The 23,214-nt window shown below is 45.6% G+C and overlaps 1 protein-coding gene across 2 annotated transcripts in view; it reads right to left on the bottom strand.

Moving 5' to 3' along the window:
- LRRFIP1 (LRR binding FLII interacting protein 1) overlaps positions 1–16,527 on the bottom strand; it is a 101,927-nt gene extending 85,400 nt beyond the window's left edge. For both annotated transcript variants that reach the window (XM_053947385.1, XM_053947386.1), the window contains exon 1: positions 16,360–16,527. In XM_053947385.1, coding sequence (XP_053803360.1) covers positions 16,360–16,449 — 90 coding nt within the window. In that variant the 5' untranslated portion in view covers positions 16,450–16,527. The remainder of the gene's footprint in view (positions 1–16,359) is intronic.
- Between the last annotated feature and the right edge of the window lie 6,687 nt (positions 16,528–23,214).

Genomic DNA, 23,214 nt, shown 5'->3' with positions numbered 1-23,214 from the left:
CTTTCCCAGCTCTTCTCCTCAAAAAGTTCTTTGAGGTTACTTCTAAGCAATCATGGTCTAACACTGCTGCAGCTACATTAAGAGAAGAGCCAGGATGCCAAAAATCTTGGATGTGAGGAAGTGACTCCAGTCCAAAAGCAGTCATGAAAGGTGCACCACATACAAAAGCAGCCAGAACTATTAAGAATCTCTTGCCTTGTCCTGTCTATTCTTTCACCTTGTTCATAAGTCCTACTGAGTCTCTTCTCCAGAATTAAATATTTAAAGTTATATACTTTGACCTTGCCAAACTTTGGGGACACACAGACACAACTTCTCAAATTTGCACTGGAAAAAAGATGTATTAGAGGAGGAGAAGAACTGCCAAGAACAAAAGCTCATTTTCTCTAGATTTTGCTAGTAAATCAGTACTGGTTTTAAATATATCCTTGTCTTCTAGAAGTATCCTAAGGCAACAACCACTGCACCAGGGAGCTTATACTCACAGAAAGAAGGCCCGGTGCAATTTCTGCTGAACTCAGGCTGTGGTTTCTGAAGTGCAATTCCACCCAATGTAATCACTTTATAATAGATTTCAGATCCTAGAGACCAACACTAGATTAAAATCATCCTGACATGGAGATAGTGAAGGACTATCAACAGCCAGGTTAACCTTCCAGTCAATTAATCTCAATAATCCTTCAACTCTGGCTCCCTACCTTGCCAAATCCAGGCAGGAAAAGACAGGTCTTCTTCAAGGGAAAAAAAAAAAAAAAAAAAAAAAAAAAAAAAAAAAAAAACACAAAAAAACATTTCCTGCAATGGTTTCACTAATACTCAAGATGCTGTATCCAAAAAAAAAGCTGCCAACGACCTCTAATCTGTTTCAGAATGGAATTGAAAGTTAGCCAGCAAGCAGAAAAGCTCTGTGACACCTGAACCAGAGAGACTGAGACAGTTCACACTCTGACCTACTTCAGCCTGGAGAACTGCTCAGTACATTTCCAGCGCTGAGGCAAAATCCAAACTCCAGAGGAAAAAAAGAAAAAAGGAAAGGACAGCAGTTTTCCTGCACTGTGCATTCCCAGAGGAGTTATTATTTTTGCTCTTCTAAGGGGTTAACTTTGCCATTTGGGTGCAGATCTGAGTCAGCAGCAGGGAGGGGAAGACAGAACCTTAGGGTGACACCATTCCAGAGCTTCACCTCTCCAACAACAGGAAAAGTGAGGGAAGCAAGTGCTTGGGAATTAAGAAAGGAGGATAAAGATGCACCATAACTGGGTTCTGCTCTCATTCTTTACTGGTGCCCTGCATGAACACACAGGATCATGTCCCCTCCCTTGATTATAGCACAACTTCCAAGCAGCTGGTAAAATCAACACTAACATTTGCTTTCAAAGATATTTTAAGGTATGAGAACACCTCTCTCCTTTTTCTCCCCCCTCTTCTCCCCCCACAATCAATTAATTTTCCCTTTTTTCCTCTTTTGACTATTACAGTGCACAACGTGCCATTTGACAGATTTTCCCAGAGTTCTCTGCCAGGATCACTCTGCTCTGGTTTGAATCCATGTCCAAGTGAGGGAAGTTCATTCTCCATTTCCATTCCAGCCATAACCCTTTCCCCTGGAATTTCCAGCTATGGTAGAAAAAGCCACCAGACAACGAAACAAACCAGGCTCTTGTTTTCTGCCCTTCACTTAAGAGTAACCAAAAAGAAGACTGCAACTTCTGGATTTGATGAGCTTGGAACATTCCATAATGGAGACAGCTGATGCCAGCATGGGAGGCATGAAAGTGAGAAAGCAGAACATTATCTTCTAAAAGCAGCAACATTAAACGGCATTCAGGCAAAACAAATGCAGAGTGCTTTGACATCTGACTACTGAAGCATTCAGTGGCATTACCATAATTTTCTCTCATGCCCCTGAACTAGTCCATTTCTAAAATAAGCACTGATTGACAAACTTCTAGGAAGCTGTAAGTGTGTGGGGTTTGGGGTTTTTCTTTTGTCTTGGGGTTTCATTTTTATGCAGCATAATCTCACAGCATAAGCAACCAAGCAGGGATGAGGAGATAAACCAACACAGTGAAAATTCCTTGCTGTGCTCAGATCCAGCCCCCACTTTGGATATCTTTTATTTAAGAGAGACCTTTACGCTGGAAGTTTGATTTAATTTATTTTTTATGGGGGAAAAAAATGTATCATACTGAGCATTGCAAGCCATATAATCTTTCAAGGGACTCCATCTTCAATAAAACTTAGGAAAACACAAGGACACTTTGAAGCCAGCATCTCTATTGATTGAGTTGCACGGTGTCACAAAGGGCAGTGGCGCAGCCAGGCCCCTGAATGAACTCCTTTCAAGAACTGTGGAATCACAGCATCTCATTAATGAAACAACACTCAGGAGCAAGAATCATGCATAAATAATTACTCCTGCTTCTCAGAGATAAAAAAAAAAAAGTTTGAATTCAGCAGAATTAAGACCAGCAGCTGATAAGTAAGAGCACAGAAGTTGGCCAAGAGCCACCACTTTAGGGAATAAAAATATTTATTGCTGACTCCCACCCTGCCTAAGTATTTTCATGTACTATAAAAATAGGACTGGCTTTAAAACTATTGTGCAAGAAAACCTGTATCAAATAAATAACTAAGCATAGAAGACTATCAACTAGGCCCATTATGTTAAATTAAAAAATCTCATTTCTGTACTTTCCAAGGTGTTCCCTGCACAATCAGGTCACACTTCACAAAGAACCCCCTGAAACACTACAGAACTGGAAATTAAATCCATTAATATAACTGTCCTGGTTTGGCAGCATTGGGATGAATATTCCATCTCACTCCATCCCTGCTTTCCTGTTGTACAACTGAGGAAGAGTGTGGCAATAAACAAATAAATCAATAAATCACATAACTACTTTATTGCCCCTTTTGAAAGCACACATAATATTTTGAAGGAAACAATGCAATGTATGATGTTAATTATCTGCATTTCCCTTATTTGCCAGGGCACACTTTCCCTCTTTCCCCCAGTCTTCATCAGCTAACAAATCCAGCCAGAGCAACCACTTACTGCATCTCAGATGGAATTCTGTCAAGCTTAGCACATTAAAGAGAGTACTAGAAGTGTGTTGCTGCTATATATAAACTGCCTGTCTGGTGCACAGTATGTCTGAATTACACAGCCTGCCTGACGCTGAATCCAAGCTCTCCTGGACAAGGGAGGAAAAAAAAAAATCCCCCTTTGGAGTTATTTTCAAAGCAGGAGTGCATAGGGTCTGAAAAAAAAAGCCATCACACCTACCACTTACACTTCATTATTGAGTTTCTTTAAGTCAGCAAAGCCTTTCCTAAAGAAGATCACTCAAGGCAGTAGAAACAAAGACTTGAGGCCAGGAGCAGACAAAACCCTGCAGGAGTGACAAAGCTGGACCACTGCTGCCATCAGAACTTATCAGCTGCTCCCTACCAGCACCTCACCTTTCCCCCAGGTGGCCTCTGTTTTCTTCCCCTCTGCCTCCCCATCCTTTCATTTTTAAATATTAAAAATACATCCAAGAAACCACTGTGCATTTACTCACAGAAGAGAGTGTGTTTTAACCCACACAGGAATAAAAACACTTAAGGTTTTCAGCAGCAACATAACACAGTTACCCTTGATCAAATTTATAAAACTCTGCACACAGAAATAAAAACACCTGAGGTTTTCAGCAGTAACATAACACAGGTATAACACAGGCATAACAATTGATCAAATTTATAAAACTCTGCAGGCCTTCCCAAGGTGACACTGAGACACTTGACCGCCAGGCAGGATTTCCTGCCATGCCCATGGTGTCAGCTCGTGGAACTTCCTGAAGTTTAATGTAAAAAAGGCAAGTGAAATTAATTTTTCTAATGACTGCTGAAGGATTTCTAACCTGTCCAATCCCCAGAACTCCTGTTCTCTGCTTCAGCACGTACCCCTCCAGCATTTGGGCAGCACTGGTTGCTCAGCAGTCCTCACCTCAGGTGCCACACAGCATTTCTTTTAAAGTCTGTGACCAGACTGCATAATCAAACCAGGTTACACAATGCCCCACATTATCAGTTGCTATCAGCACTATTTAAACTATTAGGGAGTAAAAAAAAAATTATATTTTATCTCTACTTAGCTCACATGGCAACAGTTTTGATCCTCAATCCCACAGCTCATTGACAGCAGGAGAAAAATCAGTGTGTTGGAACACTCTCATGGTAAGGCACATGTCCAGAGCCTACTTCCAAAATTTAATGTGGAAATGTCCAAACAAGGGATAATGCCATAGAAGCCACTCAGAAATATGGACACTCAATACTGTTTGGACACCCTCTAAAAAAATAAGTCCAGGACAACTTTTTAGTAGTGAACAAGGTTTCATTTGCACTCAGTGGCATTTTCCTTTCCCAGCCATGTATCTGAAAATAGATATTCTCCTTCTTCCTCATTTAAGAGCCTTTTGCCCTGGAAAGGATTGACCTAAAATTCAAGATATTTAAAAAACAAATTACTACTTAGAGTTAGGTACTTTAATAAGTGGGAGTTCAAAACAGCAACATTCAAGTATGAGAACAAAGGGTTCCATCTCCTTTTACACAGCACTTTCATTTCAAAAAGTGTTAAATACCTACAACTACATACATCTAATAGACAACGTTTTTCCTCATGCCTTATAGGTATATTTCTAATTTCTCTCACAAAAAGGTAGGGAGACAAAACCTCTTCAAATAATTAATAATAATAATAAATCCCTACCTGACCTCAAGCAAATGAACGACAAAACAAACTTTCCCATGCAAACATTAAGATTCAAAAGAGGAGATGACCTTTAGTGCACCCTTCCATGAGTGGAATGTTCTCATCCACAAGCAGATTTAATTAAATTTAGCTCTTTAGACTGATTAGAGTTAATAAAGCAATTTGTTAACAGACCATTTTATTATGTTTACAATGCGCTGTTTTGTTGGATATTGTGCAATGGTTACAAGCTGCAAGGCACTGGTTTTTCACCCTCTCCAACTGCACTGATTTTATATGAAATCTAAAAGAAGGGCCCAGAGTCACCATAAGCACTGGAGAAGATCAGAAGTGCAGTATAGAAAATATATTGCCTGAGGGACCCTACAAGAGATGTCACCAGGGGTGACTGTTTTTATTTTATATATTAAACAAGCCATGGTTCAAATTCACCATATGAGAGAAACTCTTGTAAAAATAAAATAATCATGTACAAGGGAATTATTGTAAAAATTGTGATTTTTCATGCCCCTCACTGCTATACATTTTTTGTTAAGCTCTGGAGCACTTCTTTGTGTAACAAGTGTTTGGAGAGATCCAGGTGGGAAAGAGTTGCATAGAATTCTTCAAATTGTACCACCTTCCTGCAGAGGGACTGTGCTTCTGGTTAATTTTGATATTCTGCTACAGGAAATAGCCCACAGCTCTCCCTCAGGCTACCCATGTCCTCAAGGGAAAGCCAGAACATTTCAAATACAGGCTGAAAGTCTGCATTTGTAACATCCACCACGGGAATGCCACAACCTCCTTGAGCAAATCCAATATAAGGGAAAGTGTCTAAATCCAGAGAAACCACCTTAAAAAAGCTGGGCTTTTCTTGTTAGTACAGCTGGATGCTGCAGAGGATGGATAACAGCTTCCACTACACCACGCTGTACTGGATTTTCTGTCCTTCAAGCACAAATATCAAACTTCAAACATTTAGCAACAGTGCTGAAACCACGGCTCTCCAGGAGAGGAGCCAAGTCCTACACTCAGTTTGCAGAAAAAGCACACAGAGGATATTTCACAGGGAACAAGTTTTTTTTAAAAAAAAAAAATTCACACTTTTCCAGCAATTTTAAGAGACCTGTCAAAAAATAACTTTAAAAAAAAAAAAACCCACTAAAATTACACTGCCCTCTGTATCTCACTACTGCAACCAGGTCAAAAATGTGTGAGATGGTCTTACCTGGCTGGTGGACAGGAGTTACCCTCTCATGCTGCTATCATTCCACAAGCCTCTCCCTCCTGAGAAGAGGAATTCCCCAAGAAAGAGCCAGGACATGTCAAGAGAACTTGCCCAGAATTCAGCGATGGCGCTGAACCACCCTTCAACTGGGATTAGGGCTAAAAAAACAGCATTGTTTGAGAAACGATTGGACAGCTTTTGTGTGGGGGTGGGACGGGATTACTGCCTCCAAACTGGGGCTGAGCAGTAGTGGATTACCTGGAGAATCTGTGTCCTAACCCTCTCACTAACAAATTAATTCAGTTTGAAATGTGCTACACACACCTTGTCGAGGGGTACAGCAAGAGTGACCTTCACAGTTATTTTACTGGAATTCTGGAAATCACAGAATGCCACTTGGAATGCACCAGCAGCACAAGGCAGCTCCTTCCTTTGCCTGCTGCATTTTTCCCCAACAGCCTTTACCACCCAGCAGAGTGAATGATAAATTGTATCCTCAGTCACACAATCTATTTACCGCTCAAATTGTGCAGACCTGTAAGTTTAAGGTGAGGAGCATCTGTGCTTGAAAAATGGCAAAGAAACAAGTAGTGAGAGAAAGGGATAGGCCAGCAGCAAAAGCTTAGCCCTTGGAGAATCACTTTCTATTAGAGGAAATTACAATGAAATCCCAATTCCCTTAAGGTTTTCTACCAGTTCCTGAGGTGCAGCAAGGAATCTCAGAAAGGTTATTCCTCAGGGGTTTATACCTGATTGCTGCAACTCACAGAGCAAGAAGACTTTTTTTGGGTGCACTGTATTGATTTTGTAGTGGGAAGACTGAAAGAGGAGCCTTGTGCAGCCAGCAACACAGGTAGCAGAGAAGCATCTCTAGGTAATTCAGATCTCTAAAATGCTTGTTTCTGTTCTAACAGGTTAAGTCTCCCCTAAACTAATGATGCTAGATTTTTGTAACAGCACTGCAAACCCACTGATCTTTATTTTCTGATGCTAAATTTGTACATTGGTTAGACAGAAAGTTCTGGGTTACCTCTTGACTGAAAATTATTGCTCAGTTTGACAGGATATGCTTATCCCATCAGTGATACAAAAGCATTTCACCAGCACATACAGAGAACCTTTCTTCACTTGCTCCAGTTCACCAAATAATGATTTTTTCTCTCCCCAGGGTAATTAAACAAGAATGCACAAATATTCCTAAAAACACAGTGTAACTCTCTATAAATAAAACAGTGACATTCTCTACATATACCAACATTATCTCTTGTATCCACACTATTTCCCAGAGCCCCTGGATTCCTCCACAGTTCATGGAAAGGTTAGGTCACATCACTGCTCCAACGCACACATTTCACATCGGGGCAGATTTCAATTTCATATGGAAGAGACAATGGAGCAGCGTGACCTTTGGGTATCACAAAGCATGTCCCAAAAGCCCACTTTCATTTTCAACAGATGTTGGTTCAATGTATTTGTCAGTGCAAATCCTCTTAGACCCCAGCAGTACATGCAGCAAAGGAAGCAAACCAAGGCCAACACACACATTTTTTCATATGGGAGAATGGACATTTTAAGGAAAACAGATGATGGGAAATGCACAGTTGCACAGCGAAGAAGTAGGGGTTGTAGACCATCCAAAAAATTGACTTTTTTCCTAAGAGCACATGAAGTTGTATCTACTATTTTCCTGGCAAGTCTGTTGAAAGAACTTCAAGTTTGCGATCAGAGAGAAACAAAACATAAATACAGATTTAAAAAAACCCAAAGCAGTAGGCTGTTTCCTCTGTAGTCAGCAGAAGCAAATACAATTTCATGGGTTTGTGTGAAGACTGCAGCACTTTGGCACTGATAAAAACATATCTCAACTATCTGACTCTGAAGCAACGTGTGTTTTAAAAGGGAAAAAATGTGAAGCTACAAGAGTCCGATAGGAGACCAGAGCCCAGGGATTTTTCTGCATGTGAGGCACACCAAGAGCCTTTCCTTGCTCTCCTGTCATCCCAGCATGTTAGCTGATAAATGCTCCATAATTAGAAGACCCAAGTGGGGATGCCTGAAATCCATCTGACCTGAGGGAATGAGTCTAAAAACCTGACCCAGCTTTTAGCGTGCCAGGTCCTCCTGTATTCCATTTCTGCCTACTGGAAAGGGCTGGCAAAGGCAGACGCAAGAGACAGACTCAACTAAACATGGTATTCAGTGGGATTAGAGAAAGGTTATTTTGGGACGTAGGAAGTACTCAAAAGAGGAGGGCAAAGGGAAAAAAAGTAATATTAAATTTAAATCAGATGCTGGCGAAGGGAAAGGTCACAAGATACGCACAAGCAGAAACCAGGAGGGAAGAAACATTACTCCTTTACATTCCCTGTCCGAGCAGAGCATCTGTTGGACTGGGGAATGGTTTGCAGAGAATCATCAGTGGGACAGAGGCACCACCACTGCACTGCAGGCAGCATTAACACACAAGTCACTGCCCAAACAGCTACACCAGCAAACACACAAATAAACTCCTTTTGTGGAACTCTCTTCCAGTAAACCCAGCTGTTCTGGGAGAGATAAATCAATCTGACTCTAATTACATCCAAAAAACTGCAAGTAATGACATCATGTAGGAAAAGCCCAGCTCTATTTTTGAGGAAGCCAGTTGGAGATACTATCTTGCTATTTCTTTGACAGAAGTTTGGATACAAATTGAATATTCCAGCCTCGTTCACACAAACCTTCCAACAGCTAAAAGGAAAGGAAACTGTAGCCCTGAGACCCAACTACTGTCTTTGCATTTCTTCCCATGCCAAGGACAAGAAGCACACTCATACCTAAATTACCAGCTATTAAAAATAGGAACATGGCCATGGTGGTGCACCTGGCAATTACGGTTTACCAAAGCCTCAGATTTCTAGTACAGCAACACATAACACAAAAATAAAACCTAAATATTGTCTCCAGGAGCATGGGAGCTCACAAAGTGTTGGAGAAGCAGAAGGCACAAGGTGTTTTTGCAAGCCTAATGTGAGGGTTAATCTGTATGACAGAAGCTCTCTGCTCTTGCAGAGAAAAGCAGTGTGCAGGAAGGAGGAAAGAGAGGTGATAAACCAGCCAGGAATAGAAGCAATAAGAAATGAAGAGGCTTCCTCATTCCTCACCACATCTGAGACGGGATTTGGCACTTTCAGATCACTTTCCTTGTCTCCAGCTCAACTCTGAGAAGCTGCAGGAGTGTTTAGGTGGATAAACCCACAGCCCAAGCCAAGCTGGCTCACAGGCCCACAGAAGGGCAAAGCAGATGCCACTGAGCAAATCCACCTCTCCTCCCATCACACCCAGGCTATTTCCTGCTGAAAGCACTCGCCAAAGCAGTCAACTTCCCAGTTCTAGGTCAGACATTTTTAATGAGCAATTAGCTCAGACACTCATTTTTCTTGGCATCGAACAGGATCTTAAGTCCTTAAATTAACAGAAGTTATTTCAATGTATTCAGTGAAACTTTCAAGTCAGAACTAGTCACTTGAAGTTTCACACCAGAGCTGTGCCCTTTATGTTCAAGTATATCCAAACCCCAAAACATCCGTCCTTCCTCAACCCAGAAATAGATAGTTTTGTTAAAATTTGCACAGTTTTATATCTGAGATTAAAACCAACATCTTTCCAAATGATTTGAAGACAAACATCTCTCCTTTCAGAATTCCACACCCTGAAGTAGCACACAGTGAATCAGAACTTCACTTACAGGAAAACATGAAACATTGAGGGGATGGAGGAACAGAGCACAGAAATGCAGGCTGGATGCTCAAGTGCAAGTCAAATCCACCTCGGGAGGACACTGCTTCATTTAGCCAGGGACCCACCCATTTCTGCCCAGTTTTTGGTTTAGGCTCACATCCCAAAACAAGCAACGCTCAGTTTTGGAAACAGCAGCATTAGTCAGAGTTTGTTTGCATCTTCTCCTCTCTCAACACTCAAAATTCTCAGCTGGTTAGGCCATAAAAGTGCTCCTAGCTCTGCTCACTGGGAAATGCTTCCAAGCCTTGCCCTTCACACCTCATGCCACTTAGCTAAGTTTGTTTAAAGGCAGAATGAGAAACTGTCCAAATATTAATCAGAAACGCCTTTGATGCTGAGGTCTAGGTGAGGACACTTGGCAAACTCTCCCAGAGGGCACACTTCTGGCACATTCCTGCCAGCATCAAAGTGGTATTTCTGTGTTTTCCCAGACTTTTGTACCCTCTCTGCAGATCCTCAAAGCCGTGAGTTTTTAACAGCATGAGCAGAACTACCACTATGTTTCTTCATAACAGAAAATTAATTCAGCTACCTGAAGTCATTTGCACACTGCAAGCACTGCAGGGCTCTTCCTGCATGGCTGAAACCATCACATGCCTTCCACTGAAGCACTGCTTTATTTCGTATTTATTGTGCCACACCAAGCTTTAATTTCAACGGTTAAATCTTCTGCAGCCAGGCCTTTGAGAATTGCCTCACATTTCTTGCAAACTACCACTTCTACACCAAGCCAGCCCATAAGGATGCTTCTGAAATATATTTTTGCCTGATGTAATGTTCTCATTTCAGTGCACACACCAGTTTATTTTCCCAGCATTAGCCAGGAAAGTTCTTCAGCCTACTTCTTGTTCCATAACTAAAATGAGGTGAAGGAAAGGAGAGAACCTTGGGAGTTAAAGGCTACAAATGTCTTCTGGAAAGAAGCCCTTAGGCACGTCCCTCTTCTTTACTGTGTGATGAAGCCCAAAAATCAGCTATTTTCCTACTACATGCAAGGCCAGCTGTGTCACTGGTGGATTCAGAGGTGCAAGAACACCAGTTTTCAGGGAGCTTTATCTGCTTCTGGTGTTGAAGTGACCATGCACCTCCCCTTCTCTGGGGCTTAATATAAACCCTCAAAGTCACCTTTCTGAAGGAAAATTTGGTTTACTGCAGCTCCCTCACCCCCTCCCCTCCACACTCCACATTCCAATGGGCAGCTTCTCCCCAAAAAGTATTTCAGCACCAGCAAGACAACAGCTGATATTTCAGAGCTGCTATTTTAAGGATTGCCTACGAGTGCTCCAGTCTAGCTAGACAGATTCACTGCTGACTTGACAGGAGGGACAAATACCTTGCTTCACAAGGCCAAAATACTACGTGGATTATGCTCCTTGCAAGCAAAAGATGAAAAAAAAAATAGATCCCAGTGTTGAAAGCCTTGCAAGCACATTTGAGCTCCAACTTTATCCAGCAACAGGCCTGGAAAAACATCCTTCTAGATGAGGTAATGATTAGCCTTACATCCTGCAGCCAAGCTCAGCATCTGGGCTCACAAGGACAGAGGCTGGGCTTCCCATGCTGTTAATCCTAGCAGTAGTCTCTTGCTTGACTGAAACAGGAATCACAGTTCCTAAACAGCTGCTTCCTCAGAGAGCAAGAGAACAGCTGAAGGGGACTCAGGCCAGGCACGGACACAAAAAAAGGCAACTAATCATTTCAAGTTGAGAGGCAGATTGTAAGACAGCCTCCAGTCAGCCATTTAACCAATGTGAGATGGGTCTTCAGGTTTTTATCTCACTTCTTTAAACTGCTCCTTCACACATTTACTTTGGGGGAGATTGTAAGAGATGCCAACACCATTGGTTGGATATATGGATGCAGAGCACTAGGGGAAAAGGAGTGTTTGATGAAGAGCATATTTGCCACATAAAATCATCTCAAATCTGGAACAATTCCCCACGCCCTACTGGCAAGCATCGCCTACAAAGTCCTCCTTCCTTCCTATATTTAGGTCAGCCGGGCTGAGTCAAGCCCTCCAACAGCATCCCTTGCTTTCATAACTTTCTGTTCTAGAACAGAAAAGCCAGACATGCTTTTCTCAGATCATTTCTTTGGATCATACATTAACACTCCTAAAGGCAGAAAGTAACGCAATAAAAAAATAAGTCAAGTACTGATGCTACATAAGCCAGGCTGTTTTTAAGGGCTTCTCTTGGAACATCCACCCAGCTTACAAAAGCCTTCACACATCTGTAATGCCAAATACTGCTCAAAAATTCCAGCCCTACCCTAACAAGGCACCCAGATCTTACACATAGGGAATATATCCTAAGGGAGTATATCCTTAGGGAACACACTGCTTTAAATGCTCTGGTTTGCATAACAGTTCAATAAAGTTTGTGTGGCCTGTGTTCCCATACACAAATAGCCACTCTGCTTGCTTTAGCTTCAACTTGTACCAAATTGTTTCCATCTCTAGTTATGGAAGTCACCCAAACTGCTGTATAAAACAGTTTTCTCCCCCAGATTAACCCCTCAATTTCACAGATTCCACATTCAACCATCATAGCATCTCTTCAATAGTCCCTAAACTCCAATTTAGCCTGTTGAAGTTACTTAGTGCCTTCTTACTGTAACCATTAAACCTGTCTGGCTGGTATCATTTGCATTTTGAGCTTTTTCTAATTAGCAACATTTTCTGCTCCTTCATAGCAGTGTAACATCCTAATTTTTGAATCTCTAAGAATACAGGTCAATGCCCAAACTGATTACTTCAGTGAAATAATCAAATGCATGGTCCATAAATGGATCGTGCTAGTTTTTAAAAAAGTAATAATTATGTAGGTACAAAGATGTAGGTCACTTCTTGAAAGTGACATAAAGTGTACAAAGAGTGAAGGCAAAACCCTCACAACTACTTCCTTTAACAATAAAAATAAATTATACTGTTGAATTACTGATTTCAAATTAATTATTATCTAAAGAGCTTTGCTGTGTAAAATGGTGGATGAAGATTTCTAGCACAAAGAGGACACACGGCAGGATCATTTTTCTGAGCAGTGCAACACACATCTGTCTCCAAAACTGTGGCAAAACAAAGTGTCAATTACATTCCTAATACAAACAAGAAATTGGCCTTGTCCTTCCTCATTCAAGAAAATAAAAAACAGTAACTAATATTATCTGCCTACAAGAGAAACACCTCATTTACACAGCTCCTTGCTGGATTTGCAAAACTCCTGCTCACGTAACAATTTTTACCGCGGCCAGCTGAGTGGGAAGTTAGCAAAAAAAAAATACTCCCTTAGAAACAATGTCTCAAGTAATCACATCAAAGCCATCTAATCCAAGCAGGAAGGCAGCTCCTGGAAGGTTCAGCTGGGCAGGACTGTGCCTTCCCGAGCCACACGCGCTCCGTCCCGACAGATGAGAGCGCAGCACGTGGCCGCAGCTCCCGCTGGCTCTGCTGGCACAGACTTTGAGCAGTATCAAACTGCTAGATTCTGCAAACACTGCTGGCATGTGCTCACCGAGGGGAATGAAAGAGCCCAAAAGTTTCCATTGACCTAAACACAGAATAATCTACTGGTGTCGAGGCCAGCCTGAAAGCGGAGAAGCCGATCATTGATCGGCTGCGCTGCCGCCTGGGAAAAAACAAGCTCAGCAGCACAAGCCAGGTGTGTGAACAGCAAATCCTGTGAGTGGCAGCCTGTGAGTCTGTTAGAAACTCAGAACACCATGTTTCCTGTTAATTGTATTTACATATTTGCCATCCACTTAATTACCGTGCCTGTCAAACGCTGCAGACTGATCCGGCGGTACAGCACTACCCTTTCCTGATAGAAGAGATCTGCATCTTCTACCTCTGCTCTGAATAGCTCTAGACAAGGTGATAAACTACTTCAGAAACTGCCTCAAACATTAAAACTACTGCTGATTAACATGACTAATACTGCTGCTAGACCCTTGTCACTACAAGATGCTTCACTCTCACAGTTTCCTTCCTCTTGCTCAGTTACTTCGCCTCACGATTGCTCTCGCTGCCCTCTTCACCACGCCAGTCCCTCCTGGGCTGTGCAAGACACAGAGCAAGACATCCCAGCTGCAAACCCAAACAAATCTATATTCAAATGGCAGGAGTTTCACAAAGTCCTTGCGAGTCTTGCTGTCTTCTTATAGGAGCACTTAGTAAAGTGAGAACGGTGGGTTTGCCAAAATATCCTGACAACCACAAAATAAAAGGCACCTCTGTCAATCAGTCTAATTTGGATGCTTTCTTGGGCTTCCCACAGGGAAAATGAGACTCTAGGATCCGCAAATAATTTGCCATCACCTCTGGCTTCTGGATAACAAAGGACCAAAGGCAAGAGAGGAGTGAAAAATCTATGCGCAAAAGCAACGTGTCTGTGTCCCAGCTTTGTCTAAACACCTGGGAGGAAGGCTGGAAGAGCCAAAATATCAGTAACCCTCCCACCTTCTTAACATGGAGGCTCTCAACATCCCTGCTAAGGAGAGACAAAGGGCTCAGTTGACATATTCTGGATCATACAGAAGGATTCATCTGGGATCCTTTGCGTGGAGAACAGGCAGTTAAACAACAAAACAATTAAAGTGCTCCAAGACAGAGTAATGCAAATAGATAAAATAATATGGGAAAATGCTGAACCTTGAACTTGGCAGTTCACAGTTTTAGCACTCAAGGGAAAAGATAAAAGACATGCTTGTGTTGGGCTTTTTGAGCAAATGGAGTTGTCCTTTAAACAAACCCCAGGAGAAGGAAGGGGAAAAAAAAAAAGCCACAAACCACCACAGTATTTGAGTCCTCAAACCATTACACAATGCAGTGAAAAGCAGATCTAAGATAAAGAAAAGAGAAAGTGGGAGAAAAACGTGCAACAGAAAAGAGCAGCTGGGTTCCTTGTTAGAGACTGATGTCTTCCTTGATCAAATGACAGCACAGCCAGGACACATTTGTGGAATTCAAACCCTCATCCCAAAACAATTCTTAGGATAGTATCATGACTCCAACAGACAGCACAATCACTCTTACTTGCTATCTTATGTCCAGGACATGAGACATTCTTGTCCTCCTACCTCAAACTCCACCCTTGGGAACCTTCTCATCACCCTGCCACAAAAATCTGCCTTCAGAGAACACACTGTCTGAATCACTCACACAAAACTCTGCTGGACATACTCCAAAGATGCTTCAAACCACCAGAAAATGGTGCACAACAACTGGAAAGGCATTGGTGGTAATGAGAAGCACAATGTCACAGCTAACTCAACCTACCAGCCAGTGCCACCAAAAATAAGCCATACATCAGAATTCACCTGATCCTGCCACAGCTCTGAATCAGGAAAGGAAACCAAGAGAGACCTAAAACTTTTCCAGAAGAGCAATTTATCTTGTAACCCATCTTGAGGTCACACCAACACCAGGTGGGCTGACACACATAAGCCACGCTAGGGGAAGAGGATGGCCACTTTCAGCAGCAGCACTGGAGCAGTTCAGACACTGAATCACAGAATGGTTTGGGTTGGAAGGGACCTCAGATCAACCCCGTGCCATGGGCAGGGACACCTTCCACCAGACCAGGTTCCTCAGAGCTCCATCCAACCTGACCTTGGACACTTCCAGGGACCCAGGGGCAGCTACAGCTTCTCAGGGCAACCTGTGCCAGGGCCTCCCCACCCTCACAGGGAAGAATTTCTCCCTAATATCCCATCTAACGCTGGTCTTTTTCAGTCTGAATCCATTCCCCCTTATCCTGTCCCTGCATGCTCCTGTAAACTATTCCTCTGAATCTTTCTCACAGGTTTCCTACTGGGGAAGAACCCCAGGGCTGCTTATCCCCCTTTCTCCCATTGGAGGATGGCCACAGCAAGAATGGAGAACAGACTTTGTCAGATTTAGTAAACATAAAAAACAAATTCACATTATCTTGGTTACCACTGAACCAGTTTAAGCGGGCATAAGAAGAATAAGGAGGCAGGAAGCATCAGCAATCAGCTGGTTTAGAAGGTTAAAGTCACAGTGAGCACAATGCAGCATCTGGTGAGCAGCAATATAAAAATCAGTTTCTAAGTTAGAGGGGTCAGTTATGCCCACACCCAGCACCACCTTGCAGTATTCTGGTTTTCATTTTTCACTCCCATCCCTGGAAGTGCTCCAGGCCAGCTTGGCTGTGGCTCGGAGCAACCTGCTCCAGTGGAAGGTGTTTCACGGCAGGGAGCTTGGAACGAGATGATCTTTGGGATCCCTTCCAAGCCAAACCACGCTGTGATTCTATGATTTATACCTATCCATAACACACCCGAGCGGCCTATTTTCAGTGGTTCACACCAATCCCAGCGGTTCTCAGCAGCAGCGGCCGGCGATGGACATCCCCTCCGGAGGGGCTGGAGCGGGGCGGCTCCGGCACCGCACGCCCGTCCCTCACGGACGGCCGGAGCGGAGCCCGGGGATGGTGGCCCGGGCGGGGGTGAAGCAGGGTTTCCACCTCGCCCTTGAGCCGCCGCGGTGCCGGGGGCGCCTGCGCGGCGCTCGGGGGAGCCCGGGAGGGAAGGCGAGGGGAGGAGGATGGAGAAGGGAGAAGGGGGGATGCCGCCTCCCGCCGCTCACCTCGCGGGCGATCTGGTTGAGCGCATCGTCCTCCGCCGTCAGGCGCTCCCGGTTCGGTAGCCGCTTGCGTCCGGCGCCCGGCGTCCCCATGGCGGGGCGGTCCCGACCGGCCCGGCCCGGAGCGCAGCCGAACCCGCAGCCGAAGCCGGACCCGCTGTCCGCCGGCCCCGAGCGACCCTCCCGCTCCCTCCGCCGCCTCCGCCGGCGCGGCCGTCACCGCCCCCCGCCCCGCGCATGCGCCGCCGCCCCCCGCCCTGAGGGGACGGGCCGCCTCACGCCAGCCCGAAACCGGGCGGGGGGTGCCCGCTCGCTGCCCTCACACCGAGCCCGGGGTGTGTTTGGGGCTCCCCGCTCTCTGCCCTCGCACCGAACCCGGGGTGTGTTTGGAGCTCCCCGCCCTCAGGTCTCACACCGAGCCCGGGGTGTGTTTGGGGCTCCCCGCTCGCTGCCCTCGCACCGAGCCCGGGGTGTGTTTGGGGCTCCCCGCCCGCTGCCCTCGCACCGAGCCCGGGGTGTGTTTGGGGCTCCCCGCCCTCAGGTCTCACACCGAGCCCGGGGTGTGTTTGGGGCTCCCCGCCCTCAGGTCTCACACCGAACCCGGGGTGTGTTTGGGGCTCCCTGCCCGCTGCCCTTACACCGAGCCCGGGGTGTGTTTGGGGCTCCCCGCTCTCTGCCCTCACACCGAACCCGGGGTGTGTTTGGGGCTCCCCGCTCTCTGCCCTCGCACCGAGCCCGGGGTGTGTTTGGGGCTCCCCGCCCTCAGGTCTCACACCGAACCCGGGGTGTGTTTGGAGCTCCCCGCTCGCTGCCCTCGCACCGAGCCCGGGGTGTGTTTGGGGCTCCCCGCCCTCAGGTCTCACACCGAGCCCGGGGTGTGTTTGGGGCTCCCCGCTCTCTGCCCTCGCACCGAACCCGGGGTGTGTTTGGGGCTCCCCGCTCGCTGCCCTCGCACCGAGCCCGGGGTGTGTTTGGGGCTCCCTGCCCGCTGCCCTCACACCGAACCCGAACCCGGGGTGTGTTTGGGGCTCCCTGCCCGCTGCCCTCACCGCCCAAGATCGCGGTGTGGGTCCGTGCTTGCTGCCATCACCACCCAAAATCGGGGTGTGTTTGGGGGTCTCTGCTCTCACCACCTGAAATTTGGGGGGGTTGTTTGAGGGACCCTGCTCGCTGTCCTCGCCATCCAAAATCGATCTGAGTTTGTGGGATGGTCCCTGGTCACTCTCCTCACCACCCAAAATCAGGATGTGTCGGGTCCCCTTCCTGCTCCCCCAGCCCCACTGTGTACCAACCCCCTTCCCACTGGGGTCCCTGGGCTCCCTGCCAAGCTGTAGGAAATTACAGAATCCCAGAATGGGTCAAGTTGGACGGGACCACAAAGGGTTATCTGGTCCAACCTCCCTCCCCCAGCAGGGTCACCCCTGAGCACAGGGCACAGGATTGTGTCCGGATGGCTCTGCAATGTCCCCAGTGAGGGAGACTCCACAGCCTCCCTGGACACTGCCCACTGCTTGATCACTGCACAGGGAGGAATTTCTGCCTCCTGCTCAGGTGGAACTCCTGGGCATCAGCATCTGCCTGTTCTGGTGTCCCACTGCTGGGCCTCATGGAGCAGAGCCTGGTCCCTGCTCTGGAATATCCAGATATAGAAATATCCACCCTTTGGATATTTATACACATTACAGAGGTCCCCTCTCAGCCTTTCCTCCTCAGAGATGCTCCAATCCCTTCATCACCTCTGCAGCCTCTGCTGGACCCCTCCAGGAGCTCTGCCTCCCTTGTCCTGAGGGGCCCAGAACTGGACACAGTAAATTTACCAGAAATCATGGAAATGGGCATCAAAACCTTGCCAGTTGTAAAGCTGGGGGGTTCCTCTGCCCCAAATAGAGGGGTAGCAGGACAGAAACAAGATTCCTTGTACCCTGACACCTTACACAGCTTCATAGCCCTGTGGGGTCTCTTCAACAATGAATTTTCCTACTAAGTGCACGTGGATGTGATTAATTTTAGTTTCAAGTACATCAGTGCTTAATTAATTCACATTGACAAGGAACATGTATTTTCTGGGATTCCTGTCACAGCCCTTACACCTCAATTTTCACGCTAGTTCCCTAAATATGAATTAAAGTGGCTCAGGCTCACGTTATTACATAGACAGGGAAAAGGGCTACAAATCCCACCCACTCCCTTCTGACCAGAAAGCTGCATTTAATCTTTATGATTTAATTTTACCATTGATTTAAACTCGATTGAAGTAGAAAGCAACACCTGCCCACTCAATATTTATTGGCCGTTTTCATGTACAACACCTGAGATTTGAGTCATCCTCAGACTGACTGGGTAGTGATACTGCATTGATGCTGCTCCTTGCACCTGGGACTGTTTATCTTTGCAAGAATTAAATGATTATTTTGTCGGCAGAAGCTGATGGATGAGCCCCCCACCTTGCTTGGGCAGCAGAACGCGTTGCACCCTCAGTTTTGGCGTCAGGTTTACTCTGACCCCACACAAGTGGATTAAAAAGGACCTGCTTTGCAAGGCAGCACAAGGGCTTTAAACTGAGCTCTCACCCTGGAGGCAAAGTTTGCTGGGTCTGGTTTTCCTAGATATCCCTCAGGCTTCCCTTCTTCACCTCCCCAAGCCCTGGCTTAGCACTACCACCCTGTCAGGCTCTACATAACTCATTCCCTGAGCCCTTATCCTCACATTTGCCCCTGCCCTTTGAGGAATTCTGGCTAGAGAGGCGGGACAGTGCCTTATTTTTAGGTCCCTGTTACTCAGGGATTTTGGCCACCTGTGCAGCTGCATCACGGTATCCATGCAAGGAATTTCCCCGTTCAGGGGTGCAGTAGGATTTGCATCAGTGCTTTTTGCCTGCCTGGCTGAAAGCTGTGCAGAGCCTTGGGCTAGGCAGGATTTTTTGTCCAAAAACTGGCTATTGAGGTGACAAAGGAAAGACAGAAGGGAAGGGGAGGGTGAAATAGAGGGGAAATAGAAATCTTGGGGGGCAAAGGGGAAGGAGGAAAGAAATGGCTGGGACAAAGGGAGAGGGAAGAAATAGAGAGGAAAAAAGAAATCCAGGGGAAAGATGGGAAAGGGGGAGAAGAAAGAAACAGAGCAGGGGAGAAAGGAAGAAATAGATAAAGGAAATACAGAGGAAGGGGTAAAGAAAGATGGAGGAGGGAAGGAAGAATTAAAAGGGTAAAGCAGAGAAACTGGAAGAGAACACGCTGGTGGGTGACTGCAGTCAGATTTCAAATCACTCACTGAATGCACTCTGCAATGTAAGAAATCCTTCTCTTTCCCTGCATTCCAGACATGCACAGTAATTTTTTTTTCTTTGAATATAGACAAAATAAGCCATCTCGTTATAAAAATACTATACATAGATAATTTGTCCAGATAAATTTGAAATAATGGTTCAAACCACGTTGGTTTTGGCTGCGCTGTGGAGCGCAGTGAGTGGAAATGAAACACTGAAAATAAAACACTTATTTTAACAAGCAACACAAGGGCGAGGCTGGTTTTGTCTGAAAGTCATGACTGTGATGAATGATAGTCGGACAACTCTGAGTATCCCATGCCAGTTTTAAAGGGCTCTATTATAAGTGAATAATACACCCCTCATTCTCCAGTATCCTGTGTGCAAGGCGGCTGCTTTGTGCAGAGCACACCCTAAAAGATACAATTTTCCCTCTGTGCTGCTCTTAAACCAAACCCACTTGTAAAACCCCACTGTTGAGAATCAGAACAAGCAATCAGCTGTTCAAACTGGTGGTGGTGTACTTGAGGAACCTCTTTTACATAATGAAATGGATGTTTTTGTGTCCTGTGAATGTGATTACATTTATATTAGAGGCAAGCCCTGGAATTAGGGAATCCAGTGGCTGAGTGAGGGTGTTAAAAGCAAGCACAAGGGCACCTCTCCACTCCACCGTAAGGTCACGACATCTGCCAAACCAGAAATGAAGCCTGGCAGCTTTAACAAGGTGTCCATTAGTCCAAGGAGAGTGGAGTGCTTTAAAGACCTTGGAAAATCCACACTGAGGAGGCCAGTATTTGAGATTGTCAGGATACGTGAGATGAGCAGGGCTCCATTAGCATTGCAATATTTTGCAAACATAACAGCAGTGGTATCCAGCAGGGTCTGCAGATTTATTAATGGAAAAAAATTACATCACAGACAAGTATGTGCTGGCACTGAGATTCTGCAGGAAAATGAAAAAAACACTGGTGCAACCAAGGTGATCCTCTCCAGCAAATCAGACCTCCTGGGAAAAGCTTTCAGGTGTGTTGCCACATCTGAGCAGAGTCAAGACAGGGCTCAGGAGACTGGTGGTGTCCATGTGTATTTTGCCTGGATGAAATTCCTTATTTTTATTCCGTCTCTTCAAGTCAACAGGGTCATTATTTGCATCAGCAGAGCTCTGGCCCTTTGGGAGCCTTGCTTAGCTTTGTCATGTCTAGTCTGGAGTTTGTAGTCACACAGCAAAGCCAGAAGCTGGTCCAAAAAAGAGATCCAGGGGCTTGGGTTGGCCAAGGAGAATACTGTGGGCTTCCAAGCCAAGCTTTAGGAGGACTGGAGAAAAAAAACCCCACAACAGCAGCAACCCTTGATCGCTTTTACCAACAGCAATGTGATGTGGGTTTTTTTCTGAAGAAAGCTTATTGGTTGGCTTCATCTTGCCAAAACCCCTTAATGAGTTATTGGCCTCCTTTAATCACCTTGGCATGCCATGAGAGATAGTTTTCCATTTGTGAATTTTTCACAGGTCACTAAGGATGCTGCTTTGGGGAGCTCGAGGTCTCAGCGTTGGATCACTGTTAGGGTTGAGGAAGAATCTTCCCTTGGAGTGAGTTTTTCAAAGGTTAACCTCGGGGTTGGTTTCATTTATTATTTTCATGTGTACCCCAGCACAAGTAGGACAGCGCTAACAAAATAAGCCGATGACACAGCGTTAAAGTGTCACCAAAAAAGGAGGGTAAAGTCATACAAGAGGTCAAGGACTTGAGAAACAAGTGGAGTGAAATCCAGCAGACAGCCAATTCCATGCCAAAGGCTAAATTCATGATCTCACCAACTGTTAATATGGGAAAAGGAGGAAGTTCTGGGGTCACAAACTGGCTGTGGGTTGGTTGCGTGCCACCATCACAACAGAAACACCAAAACACTGCATTTAACGTTGAGAGCACTTCAAGAAAGGGTCATTGCACAACCATCTGCAAGACTTTACCTAAAATGGTGCCACAAGCCTGCTTTTTCATATTAAAAATAAATCAAACTTGAATAGCTGTGGAGAGAAAAGCTCCTAGGATAAGCAGCAGGAGGACTTTACTGAGATGAGGAGGGGTTGGCTTGTCTGTTCAAAGTGCATCTCTCTTCTATAAAGTCCTTTGGAGATAAGTGGGATGGGGATGATGCTATGTAAAGCTTAAAGCCAAGTCAGCACAAAAGCATACAGCTAAACAGACCATATATAATTCTAGTCTGGATACCAGAGATTTCCTGCCAAATTTCTGAACATGCACCCCAAAAGAGGTTGTGAGTGGGTATGTCAAGCCTGTGGTAAGCACTACCCTGAGGGTCTGTCTGCCTAGCAAGCACTGACCCAAACACTGCAGGATTTCACCCTGCCAGGAAATCTGGGACATGGGTGTCCATCCCAGCTGACACTCAGTGACCCCAGAGAGGTTGTTCTTGTCCCATCGATGCTCCTGCTTGGTGGGCACCAGCCAGCCTTCACCCAGACCAACACGTGCAGGCTCTGTGTGACTGTGCCAGGCAGGGAGCTCACCTGCTCTGTGCCAGCCACGACTGAGCTCACTGAGAGCAGCCCATCTCGGGCAAAAATGGGAACCCGCTCAAGGCAGCCTCTGTGGACCTAATCTAATTAGCAGCAGACACGCCATGGCTCAGTGTTTCAGCAGAGCAAAGTGAAGCCAGCTCCACAGCAGCTGGGGTTGTGGGGAGCCAAACCCATCCCAGGCTGTCTCCCAAAGCCGGATGGTCATGGTCTGTTGTTTGCTCTCTCTGCTCCTATCTGCTATTCCCAGCCTGCCACAGCACTGCTGAGCTCCAAATTTGGCTGCTTCTCCTGTGGCTTCCCCTCTTGATGTGCAAAAAAAAAAAGCTGCATTCTAAGAGAGCCCCGTGCTATTTTCAGAAGAAAAGACATCCTAGTCTCTTCCACCTAGTCTAAAAACACCCCTTGTTCCCTACCTCAAGTGTTGTGGGCCTAAAACCTATTCCAGGCTGTGGGATGCCTTGCATCCTCCCTGCCTGCACTCCAGGTGGAATGCAGGCGAGAGATCAATGTACATATTTAATTTGGGAATACAGCCTCTACATCTGTCCAAAAACATAGTCTGAACTAGTAAATCCTTCAGCCAGACAAAAGCGGGCTGGCTTCGGTGCAAACAATGCATTACATCAGCTGGAGCAGCTGAGGAACTAACCCTGCATCACTTTGGGATTAATATATCAAAGCATTCCTGCTGCCCTGGTGCCGGTGTCCTCACCCCACTGACAGCCTGGAGACACGGGAGTGAGGAATCACATGGCCTTGATACAAGTTTCCCTGTGTTTTTCCTGCTCCATGCTGTGTGGCCTCATCCACTCCCATCCCAAATGTTGCAGCATGAAGCTGAGCCACATTTTCCAGTCAGGCCCTCCAGATTTTCTGAAACGCCAGTTGTTTTGGACTGGGGTAAAACATAGCCACAACACATGGCCTAAAAACAACCAATTGTTTGCAAAAGACCAAGTGCTTGCACTAATTAGTCATAGTGTTCTGTAAAATGCCATATGAGCATGCTTTTGGAAGAGCTTTTGGGAAACCACATCACAGTTAAAACTCC

Source organism: Vidua chalybeata, chromosome 7, assembly GCF_026979565.1.
Source record: "Vidua chalybeata isolate OUT-0048 chromosome 7, bVidCha1 merged haplotype, whole genome shotgun sequence".
Lineage (NCBI taxonomy): Eukaryota > Metazoa > Chordata > Aves > Passeriformes > Viduidae > Vidua > Vidua chalybeata.
Note: the sequence above shows the minus strand (reverse complement) of the source record. Positions and strands in the feature narration are given on the sequence as shown.